The 12522-nt window shown below is 45.5% G+C and overlaps 1 protein-coding gene across 6 annotated transcripts in view; it reads right to left on the bottom strand.

Annotated features, from left to right (window-relative positions):
• The window catches only part of Stacl (SH3 and cysteine-rich domain-containing protein), a 348123-nt gene that overhangs the window by 42395 nt on the left and 293206 nt on the right, over positions 1 to 12522 (bottom strand). For all 6 annotated transcript variants that reach the window (XM_077644121.1, XM_077644119.1, XM_077644120.1 and 3 more), the window contains 2 exons: positions 4048 to 4159; positions 809 to 972 (listed from right to left, as the gene is read on the bottom strand). In XM_077644121.1, the coding sequence (XP_077500247.1) occupies positions 809 to 972; positions 4048 to 4159 (276 nt within the window). The remainder of the gene's footprint in view (positions 1 to 808; positions 973 to 4047; positions 4160 to 12522) is intronic.

The raw sequence follows: 12522 nt of genomic DNA, 5'->3' as shown, positions 1-12522 counted from the left end.
CATTCCCGCGGTGGGTGAAGTGCTCTTTCAGAAACTCGCGTGGACGGTGGCGCGACCCTTCTCTTAAGGCAATATTGAGAATCTCTATGACTGGCGGCTTTGTCTCCTACTGTGCCTTTACAAGCAGGAGCCTTTTTGAGGAAGCATAAATTTAACGCCTTAGTTCAAAACACGCCCTTATATAGCGACAGCATCGATGAAGAGAGCAAAGAGGGGAGAATAGACAAAAAGACAAATGAAAATAAAAATGGGAAAGCGAAAGAAATACAGCATGAACGGAAAGAAGCTTCTGGTAAGGAAGGAGAGAATGAAGAAAGAAGCAAAGGATGTAAATAAGGAATTAAGGAATAAAGGCGGGAAGGAATGAAGAGTAGAGGTAGCAAAATAGCCAACAATTCTGGACAAAATAGTTTTTCAACTGGAAAGGGCGTATGAACGCAATTATTTTTTCATATATTGTAAGATTTCACTATAATATTAAATATATCCGTAGATCTCCCGTCGGCGGGCTTGCACTTTTTTTGCTACTACCGTTATTGCTGTCGTTGAATACCTTGCCCTTTGGTTTTCTATGGCAGTATTAACTGCTCGAAACGGGCGATGGAAAAGCTTCAGAAGAAAGATTTTAATGCGCATCGGAAGAATGGACCATTATCTTTAATATTTTCATAACGGTACTAAACAATATTTCGATATTGCAAATTTGTGTCCAAGAATGCTGGCCATGGGAAAGAAGGACGAAAGGAAAAAAAAGGGAAGGAGAAACGGAAGGAAGAATGTTAAGAAGGACGGGTGGAACAAGGCGTACTTGTCCGAGGCCCCCCCGCTTCCTGTCTTGAGGCTTCGGAAAGCCTTGAGCCACTTGTTCTTTATGGTGCCGGTGACCGCTGGCACCGCAGTGGATGCCTTGCGCTCGCGACAGTTGCGCTCCTCCCCGTCCGCTTCTACCTCCTTGCCCCGGAACAGAGCGAACTGCGCACAACACACACGCCAAGTGTGAACGTTGCTCTTGGACTCAACAAAGAATGAAGGATTTTAGCACACCTTTACCGCATCCACCAGCCCCAAGAAAGCGAGTGCACATGACTCCTGGGGGCTACTCCCGCTCCCGGCAATCGCGCATGCGCTGTAGGCAGCTGGCGTTAGGGGTAGACTGTCGCGGTATACCGTAACGAGGTGCTGAAACTTTTACAGATCTTTTGCTGAAAGGGTTTCGAAGCACTGCGGAAAACGACAAAACTTACGAGCGAAACCATCCGTACGGTCAATGTATTGAAATACTGTCACGCCACCTTCCGGAATTCAGGCGAACTATTCTGCGCAGCTCAAAATATGGATACGGTGATGAAAAAGAAGGTTGTGGGGTGCCACCGATAGCTGAGAGCAGAGCTAATAGGTGGCGCCTCCATCTTCTTAAACCAGGTAAAGCCCCGATTATGGTGATTGGTCGATTAGCTCACTGTGGCGGCACCTTTCGGCATTCAAGTGAACTGATCTGCCCAGCTCAAAATATGGATACGGTGATGAAAAGGAAGGTTGTGGGGTGTCACAGATAGCTGAGAGCAGAGCTCACAGTTGGCGCCTCCCGCGACTTAAACCAGGTACAGCCCCGATTATGATTAGGAGTGTATTAACAAGATTAAAGAACTGCCAGAGTGATCGAGCAGCACATCAGAGTTATAGTAGGCCGGAACAATTGCCCCTGCCATACGACCTGCGCATGCGCACAATCCAGCAAGATGACAGTGAGTGCTCTCGTTTAGCACGATAATGATCGTATATCAGACAGGAAGTGTCTGCAAAATTGCCTTTAAAAGTAATGGTTATGGTGAGTGACTGACGGGCAATAATACGATTACAAACATGCACATGACGCTTTCGACTCTCAGAACGTCTGTGGACGCTTACTGCAGAGGGCCAGATCAGTGCCTCATTACTTGGGAATGTATCTACGTCCCACTGCATCTTGGGACGCCCATATCGACAACGTATTACAACGAATAGCCGCACTTTGTGTTTTCTCCATCAATAATAACTTTCTATTAGCATCAACCCTAAACTCATTGCCTACAAAACCATATATTTAGAGCAAAGGCAGAATGCGCTTTCTCAATTTAAAATCTTAGTTTCATATCTTGATTAACCGCTTCGAGTCCCTCCAGAATAAAGCCGCCTGGTACATCTTATCCGCTTACAACCCAACTTCTAGTGTGTCTAATATCAAGCTAACCTGATCCCTTTCCGATTTAGTTTACATACGAACTATTTAAAGTGCAATATATTTTTTCACAAAATATTTTATGATGTGCCTCACCGAAACAGCCTTTCTTGTTTACCTCCAACCCCTATTTCTGCTAGAACTGATCAAATTTGCGAATCTTTTTCCCACTTGCGGCCGTAGCTTTGTCTTCTTCCTCACAGTTCCGATTCCAAAAATACGGTAGAGCCGGTCTCAAAATACGAAAAAAGCTTTAGAGCGAAAGCTCCACTTCATGACCAAAGCTGCAAAAGAAGACTCATCGCTGAAGCCTTCACCTTGACGTTGAATCAATATTGTCGCGAGTGAGATTCAAACCCGAGGTGGCGTGAACAGATCAGCTTCGCTGGCCACTGCACGGGAGCACAATGTTATCGCCGCAGACGATCACGCCAGGTGTTAGACTGCAATACACTCTCGCGCTGTGCATTGCACGTCGTCGTCTTCATCAACATCCATCTGCGGCGCGAATAGATCAGATCGACTTAACCTCGATCATAGCTTAACCTGAGTATAACATCGTCGACAGACGTGCCAACGACCCAGCAAAGCATGAGTCATGAGCCAACCGTGCTAAACACATGCTTTCTCACGTCTGCTTGGTTTAAATACGTTAAAACCCTACCATTTTTGTTGTCTTGTTGTTACGGCAGGTTTTTATGTAGCACTTCGAAGCTCTCTGTTGTGGCAACAGAACTAGCTCTGTCGTTACGACAGAGGACTGCAAAATACTACAGAAAATCCTGTTACCACTATCAGGTATTCTGTCGTCAGGTTCCAAAATACTACAGGAAATTCTGTTGGAACAACAAAAAACTCTGTTGTGTTTTTCGATCGAAAAATTTTCAGCCATTCGATCTGTGAAGTCCCCTACTCAGTCGTTACCATAATTAATCCTGGAAAATTCTGCTTTGTACTAACTGAGCTCTTTAAGGCCGCGTTTTCTGACAAGGGGTTCTACAGTTCCGCCGTGAATATCCTCTGCGAAGCCGGTGAAAGGGAAACTCAAGACAATTTTATGCGCCGTGAACTTGTCAGAAAAACTCTAAATTCGCTATTGTTAGGAGATGTTTAGTGCACTTCGCGCAAAAAAAATTATCGCATTTATGAGGGAAAGTGTTTTATGTCCGCCAGGTCGCACACTCCACGCTCTCCTGGCAGTAGGTGATGCGTTTCGATCAGAGCTCTACTTTTTCGTTAAGAAGCGAAACCTAAATTTCTCCAGAAAGAGTGACGTCAACGCCTGCTTTCTACACGACAGCGATACTCTGAGGAAAAAATTCAGGAAAAAATATTGCAAAAAACAAAACTATTGGAGTGAAGTGCAATGATAAAAACTGTTAAGGTGTGGACGAATGGCATGAGAGATATTACTGCCCCCGCCACTAGTTCCCACTGTGCACGGCTTGAGCAGCCACTGATCGCCAGACACTCCCCTCAAGCGAGAAATTTTATATAGAAAAACCATCCCGAATCCTATTTTTCGGCTAAAAAACTTGGAAGGAATACACGTTCAAATAAGAACCCCCCCCCCCCCCCCCTCAGACCACCCCCTCCAAGGCCGACCCCTAAATTCGCCCCGGACGCCAAATGTGTTCGTTATTTTTGTGTTTTATAAATAAATAAAACAAATAAATAAATAAAGTAAATAATTTGGGAGATCAAATACTCACATGTGAGCTTACAGAACATCATACAGGCTAATATTAATTCAGTGTCTTTCAACTTGACAAATTTACAACTCCATTGTGTGTGCGGTAAAATAAAGCAAGCGTAGCTGGGCAGCTTACCTGGGCCTTGACAGCTGCGAGGTGAATCTGTGCCACATGGAGATCAAACCTTTTCATACTAATGTCCTCCTGGAGTTCATTGGCCTTGTTGTAAAGGCTTGATTCCAGGCTCCTGAAAAAAAAGGCCAATGGGCACACGCATGAAAACACGAAAAAGGGAATCTCAACGTGCATCTACAGACACAAGCTCCCCTTTAGAGCTTTATGCATTAGGAAAGGACTGGTATAGCATCGGAATAATTGTTATTGAAAACATCTTTCTGCAAATGAGGTAGGCATCTTTGTCGTTCTCGTGGAGAACGCGGTAGGCCTTTGAAGAGGCGATACTTAATGAGCATCATGGTAATTATCATCATCGGTTGGAGAAACACTTCTGGAGGAAAAATACCTCTCCGAACGGCATCCATTCGGAATTGCCATAGACCGGCCACGGTCACACTGAGGAGGCAAATTCCCCAAATCTTCTCTCTCCTGACTTTCTCCCGGCCAGGACTATTTATTATTTTCTTCGGGGCTTTCTTGATTTCATTAACATTACTGGTAACGTTAAGTGGCAGACAGGACGGTTTTCTGCACGAACACAAATTCTTATCTCCACCTTATGCAAACTAAACCAGGAGGGTATTTGAGCTGGATTGTTGAATGCGAGAAGGTTATGTTAGCTGTCTCATGGAACGAGGAGACCGCAAGGAGGCAGGACCTAACCAAACGTTTTCTCGCTGCACGAATACTCATTGACCGCATGACACACACACACACACACACACACACACACACACACACACACACACACACACACACACACACACACACACACACACACACACACACACACACACACACACACACACACACACACACACACACACACACACACACACACACACACACACACACACACACACACACACACACACACACACACACACACACACACACACACACACACACACACACACACACACACACACACACACACACACACACACACACACACACACACACACACACACACACACACACACACACACACACACACACACACACACACACACACACACACACACACACACACACACACACACACACACACACACACACACACACACACACACACACACACACACACACACACACACACACACACACACACACACACACACACACACACACACACACACACACACACACACACACACACACACACACACACACACACACACACACACACACACACACACACACACACACACACACACACACACACACACACACACACACACACACACACACACACACACACACACACACACACACACACACACACACACACACACACACACACACACACACACACACACACACACACACACACACACACACACACACACACACACACACACACACACACACACACACACACACACACACACACACACAGAGAGAGAGACAGAGATAGGCATTCACCTAGGTGCAGCGAGGTTCCCTTATTTTAGATCAAAGCAGTGCACGCCAGTAACAGCATGGTTCATGACTAGGTATTGTGATGCCCATACCATCTGAAAGTGATACGAAAGACGATTCTACCCCAAAGTTCTGGCTATAAGATTTCTCTCTCGGTGCAACGGCATGTCCTTTTGCGGCATTATTGACGTTAGTGATAAAAACGACGCCGTCAACTACGACTAGCAGTAGATCTCGGTGTGCTTTGGACTCAAAGATCCGCGAGGTTTTCCCAGAAATTCCGAACAGGCGCATTTTTTAACGAAGGATTGTTAATGAACTCAATTGCTTGGCATATCTTAAGATCAATATATCCGCAGATCCCGCTTCGGACGGTTGCAGTTTTTGCTATTTATTCCCTTATCAATACGGTCTCAAAATGGTATCACTGTCTCTATAGAGTGTTTATAGGCTCTGTTGCCTTTGTATGGGTATTTTTTGTCTATTCATAGTCTACAGACAAAAGTATACTAGAAGTGTAAGGCCATAAATCTATAGATTGTGTATAGACTGTCTATGGAATTTGTGTTAACTATTCATAAGGATTTGCGTATGGAAAGTCTACAGATTTTATAGACAGAAGTCGATGGACAGTCTATAGCCTGTCTAAAAATTTTTTGTAGGGGTTGTCAAAAGCACCCTCCATTGGTTTCAAATAGCAGTCCTAACTAGTCGGTGCAAACGTAGGACAAAATTTAAGGGGCAGATTTTGCGACGCATTGAAGATGAGACCCTTCCCATCGACTTGTTCATAACATTATTTTACAATATTCTGGGGTTGTCTGACAATGTCAAATACTCACGCCATTGGTTTTCTATGGCAGTACTAAAAACTCTGTGCGAGAACAGGGCAAATTTTAAACGCAAGATATTGCAACGAAACGGAAGGTTAGAGCAATCCCACCAATTTGTTCATAAAAAAAACTTTTACAATATTCCACAGCTGCCTCACAATTTAAAGTGATGTCGATGAAAGCTGGACTTGATGGCACTGATGTCCCCAAAGCTAGCTTGGGAAAACGGCTGGTGGCGGCAGCACAAGTATTTATCTTCTTGCTCTTTTTATAGCTGATGAAAGCTTCCTGTTAAGTGAAAGTAAAGTCTTTTATATCGCTATAACGCGGTAATTAATCGATACAGGCCAGTAGCAATTTATCCCCAGTGCCCCTTATGAGAACTGTGTCGCCGGACTTCTCTCTTCTCATGAGATTCCCCCCCTCTCCTGCAGTTCTTATATGGGCCGGGCTGCTTTTGCTCACATGATCAACCAGGGACTATTTTTGAGAAGAGCGTCTTTAGCGTATTAGTTTGTAATTTCCGCGCGGTCAACACAAGCGGTTATAGGTATATTATGTCATAAAAAGAAAGCAGCCTTTATCGGCGAGCTTCGGTTGGTGCTTATAGTGTTCGAAGAACTGTGAACGATTCGGCTGCTTGTGGTCGGGTCAGCTGATGACAAAGGGCAGTAGTCAAGTCAATATGTTCATGTCGATACTACGAGAATGGCACGTGATATAAAAAGCAGCAGTTGATGTGAGCTTCGACGAGGTTTCGACAACTGACATTTGTGTCGGAGTTTTGTAAGCACACCAGATGTCTGAAGTTGCGTCCTAAGGCTTAATGTCATTTAAAACAATTTATTTCACAACATTCAGCCGTAGTAAAGGTTTGCACAAGGACTCTCGCGAAATTTAGCAAGACTTATTCCTTTACCTGACCCTTTATATTTTATTGCTTACAACGGAGCATAAACAGTGAACTTGTAAGGGGATAGTGAGGAGGTATGATACTTATCTAGACCTCTAGAAAATGTTAGAATAGAGGAATATGAAGATATGACAGATATGTGCCAATACACGCAATCAGAAACTTATACAACAGGCGAATCGCAAAAAGGTGGGAACAAAGGGAAGGCTTCGTGACCTTTTGCCTTTTATTAGGGATAGAAACAGCACAAACAAATGATGTGCTGCCGGCCCCGCCACCTCCTTTAACAAGAAATGTGCCTACTTTCAGTCCTGCAAGGGAAACAACTTTTTAAGCCAAGGGTATGGAAGGGGGAATAAGTGCCACTTCGGCGCTGTTTACGCTCGAAAGCAGTCTCTTTAACAAATTAAATTACAAAATCACAAAATTTCTGGATGGCCATGGTACCCATCCTGAAAACGATTCGTGCGGCCTACGTTTTTCAGTACATCCATCGTTGTTACTTCAACTCGAGAGGAATTGAAAAGCCATGTTGTTTTTCGAAAGCACACAGAAGTAAAATCGAATGAAGCGCCCCACACAACAGAGACCAGTAGCAGGTAATAAATATTGTATATTCTCGTATGTGAAACCCACTCCTGTAACAATTCCAAGTGGTATTAACAGTATGTTCAATAAAGAAATACCGAACTGTGGTTTCACTTCTCGGGAGTGGTTTCAACTAGAGAAAAAACACAAAAGGTTAATTTCTTAACAATGATTAAAATCAAATTTACCTGCACCGTTAGGAATGCCAAACTCATAGAATGTAATTGTAACGACAGAAAAGCAGTCTTGACTACAAGAAGTGCTACCTAAACAGCCTTGTCTCGATGAGCCTAAAACTAGGCTTCACGGTAACGTAGAGCCAAGCGTGGGATGACCGGCTTAACCGTGCATAAGACCGCTCATTCAAAAACCGCTGACACGTTCGAAGCCGCAGAGATAGCCGCTGCGGTTAACGCCACAGCAACCAATGCACCGCCCTTGGCCGGTCTCCAGATATACTCATTGACGTCACACACCTCTACGTCTCTAAACGCCCACAGAGTGTACAAACATTTGATTAAAGCCGGAACACACAAAAGCGCTCCGCCGAGCCGCCCTGGGCAACGGATAAAAGCCTACGCGCAGCGCGCGCACGTACCTGCGCTGCTGCGAAAGGGCAACCCTATCGGACGGTGGAGAAGCGAAACCTCTTCGCGCGGTGTCACTCGTCGTCAGCGGCAGCCGTCGCGCGAGTTGTCGCCGGTCATCAGATGTCGGCGAAGCGCGAGGCGACACATCGCCGGGCGTCCGGAATCCCGCTCGTGGAGTCCGGACGCGACCACCGGCCGGTCACAGCCGAAGCACCGCGGCGCGCCATCACAGGAGCAAAGATGGCGGCAATTACGAGACGAGAGGAGCGAAAGGGAGAGAGAGAGCGCACGTTTTAGGAGAGTACGGAGAAAGGAGAGCCGAGAGAACGAGAAGCGAAGAAGAGAATCGTATGAGCAGGGTAGGGAGAATCTAGAGAGCGAATGGAAGTGCATTACAGGAGAGAGTACGGCGGATCAAAAGAGATAGAGAGAGGGCTCCGCCTCCACCATTGGCTCACGCTCCGCTCGCTCCCTTTCCGCGCAGCGCTGATGGCGCTATCGATTGGATGAAAGAAAAAGAAAGATAGAGAGAAGGAAAGGCTTCATCTGGCGTGCAGGAGGAGACGACGGCGACAAGATGCAGACGACGTTCGCGCGCTCGCGCGTTTTCCTGTAGTCATCTGCTTCGTTCGCTGTCTTCGCTATTGTTTGCCCCATCGATTGCTTATAAAAGAGTCACAAGCTACGGGCGGGTAAGAGCCAACCTTTATGACGCCCAACCACGGAAGGGCCACAGGTTTGTCCCAGCCACTGCTCAGTCGAGGCCCACGCCTAATGCGGATAGGAGCAGGTGTGCTTCGAGGAGGCGCCAACTTGGGGGAAGGGGGGCAGAAAGGCGCGGAAAATGTCACAACCAGTCGAGGCGGCTAAAGAGAGTCGTTCTTCTTTTTTACCTCCTGCGATTTGTGCTTTCGCGCCGTCGCGTGTTGACCGCGTCGGCGTTGGACGTTTTATATGCATAGGCGAGAAGTGTGCCAGACACTGCAATCACGCGATACTAATGTCCGGCGCCCAAAAATAACTGAAGTGCACGACACGGGCGGCTTGTTTCGGGGAGAAACCGCGGGGCTAATTTGCATAGGCGAGGACAGATAAGCAATAAAAGAACGAAACAAAAGGAAACATATGGGGAGGGGTGTCCCTGGAGGCTATTCAAAAAAGCACGCCATATCAATGGCGCAATATTGATCGCTGAGGCGGCGGGGACTATATATTCCCGACACGAGCTTAGATTCATTGATTATGCATGACCAGTTGCTCGTACGTGGGAGACAGTACCCTGTCGGGAGGCTATATTGTAGGATTCCAGTCATATCCGTACGAAGAACGAAAGGTCACGTTGTAGCCTCCTTGGAGCTTAACAGTGTGGCTTTAGCTTCTTTTTGTCGCCGGTTATGGCCGACACGTGCATTACGCCACCATGGATGTCGCCAGAAAAAGGGTCATAGTGCAATGCGCCACCGCGGTCACGAGTTGGTTGATCTAGTAACTCGTGCCAGGAGAAATGTATACTGAAACCAGCTTATTAACAATCGTGCCTGGCTAAACGCATCAATCAATCGGAGTGTCCATACGGAATTGTGTCAAAAACTTAAGCGAACGAAACCCATATCTTTATTTTGCCTTCTTGGAACTGAACCCGAACCAAAACAAATTAGAGGAACCGTTCCGAACTGATTCGGTCCAAGGTTCAGCCTCACTTAGGGTCAAACACGAGACAATTTATGTTTCAGACAAATTAAGGGGTCTTTACGCACAAATGTTGTCATCGAGAGCTGATGCCTAACAGAATTGGCGAAATGGCACGGGATCCACAAGATAATGAAAATGACAGTTGAAAGACGCTTACAGAACAAACTTCGCTTTCCAGCGTGCCCGTTCAAAAATGAGAAAATATTGTATACCAAAGCGACTGAAAATCTTTAGGTTGTTAGTCTGCCATGTTTACTTACAGGAAGTTTAATTGAAATCTCAAATCTGCTCGAACTGTTAATGCACCGACTGAAAACGGCTTTTCAGTCTCTGCGTCTAGTACCATTCATATGTAACACATAGGTATAACAACCTAACCACTTTGTGTCTAGACATTAACTGAAAAAAAAAAAAACAATACCCTATGGTTTTCGCGGTCTCAATGCCTATCAGTTTTGTCAATATGTATATCGTACCGAATCCCTCATTTCTCTATTCTTGTTTGCTAATTTCCTTTCGAAGGCATTCATTGCTTCGGGCAGCAGCTACAAGGGGAAGGTTGCACCATATGAAGCAGTTATATTTTTTTCTGAATACGGATATTCGCTTTAGGCGATGATAATGGGCATGGGAGTTCGGAATGGAAGGCTCGGGGCAGCAGTGGAAGAAATAAAAACAAAAATAGACATCGAAGCCAGTTCTACTTCTGTGTCACTTGTCACGAGATAAGCATTGCGGACAGACTATAGCTACTTCATTCCGCGGTCGTCCTGTGGTTTCATGCAGAAATCCATCGCTTTTTTTACAACGACAGCTGTTAAATAGACGCGAAATTTTTCCTCTCGTGTGTTATTTGTTCAAATGTTGCGTTAGACATTATAATACATGGATCACCGCGTGGTATTTACCTACGAATGCTAAATAATTTATAATCGAAGTTTTTCTTCACAACGTTTCCGTTTCATCGACAGAAAGATGGCTGTGACGAGTAGTTCCCACTTAGGTCACGTGGGGCACGAACAAAATGGTAGTACAGCTGCTGATACATTGCTGTCATTGCAGCTCTATAAGCAGGATGATTTAAATGCTATAGTGAATTAAAACTGAAGAACGAAATTAAATTAAAAGAATTAAAGCTGAAGAGACCACAGAGAGAGCGCCCATTGTGTGGTCAGTGATGCGTCCTTCGGGTGTGCATGGCGTCTCTTTTGCTTTTCTGAAAATATGGTTGCGGGCGTGCATCTTATATGCAAACCGATACATATTGATATTTCACTTTCAGGGAGGCGACGTAAGCTGCCCTGACCCAATATGAGCCACGAAGGCCGACTTCAAGTTGAAATAGAAGCACGACTCAGCCAATACCGCAGCGGTGGCCTAGTGGCCTTAGCATCCGGCTCGCATGCGGGAGGTGCGGGGTTCGATCCCCAGTACCGCCGGGTACTACAAGTTAGACAATGAGTACAAGCTTTCCCCTGTTCTGGTGCTCGGCTTGTTTAGGGTGAAATACTCAGGAAATGGGTCTTTGGCCTCACCTTGAGTAGAAGAAAATACCTTGCGCCATGGCGCTCTTTGCATGCCACAGATGCCCTTGCGCCATTAAAATTCATCATCATCATCATTATCATCCCCTCACCATCTTCTTCATCATCACGATTCTGCCGACAAAGAGGCTTGCAGAGTGAACGAGCCGCCAAAGCGATGTCTGGTTTTTCGAGCGTTCACCTATTGATGTTATTGATGAACATTCTTAGCCAAAAGTCTTAAGGCCAAATGCTTTTCTCTTCAGCCGCATAATAGAGACCTTACGGCACTATCAAAGACCGAATCACCTTGAAAGCCTAGCAGAAAATTTCTTCTGGCGGTAGATAAGCTTCCTGCTTGACTTGTGTTTTGAATGATCCGCTACACGTAGAATTCTAGGAACTTCATTTCGCTACCGTTGAATTCTGTGGCCTTAAGACTTTTGACAAAGGGTGTACCTCTTTGAAGACGAAAAGTGGAAGTTTTGGTGCGCGATACGGTCTGAAGAGTTTGCTTAGATTGAGAAGAATTGCGATTGAGCTGTGGTCGTTTGAAATGATAATGCTTTCTTGCCCTGTTTAGCTCATTATCAAGAACAAGCGTTACACTCTGTCATCAGCACAGGTAACTTTTGGGAAGCTGGAGGAGATGGCGCCGCTTAAGCTGTGGCAAACACATACCCAGCAATGATGTTCGGATATAGTTTCAACTATCTGGGTACCCGATGTTGTTACTACCATATAGCCACAACGCGCAGGCTTACGCTGGCTACAGGGGATAGGTATGCTTACAGAATGTAGTGACCAGCCTTATGTTTTCAGGTTCAGGGATTTTAAAATCGAAAATGCATCTTCAATCGGCCTGAATATTG

The sequence above is a fragment of the Amblyomma americanum genome, chromosome 11, assembly GCF_052857255.1.
Source record: "Amblyomma americanum isolate KBUSLIRL-KWMA chromosome 11, ASM5285725v1, whole genome shotgun sequence".
NCBI lineage: Eukaryota > Metazoa > Arthropoda > Arachnida > Ixodida > Ixodidae > Amblyomma > Amblyomma americanum.
The sequence above is the reverse complement of the archived record's forward strand: the minus strand, read 5'-3'. Positions and strand labels throughout refer to the sequence as shown.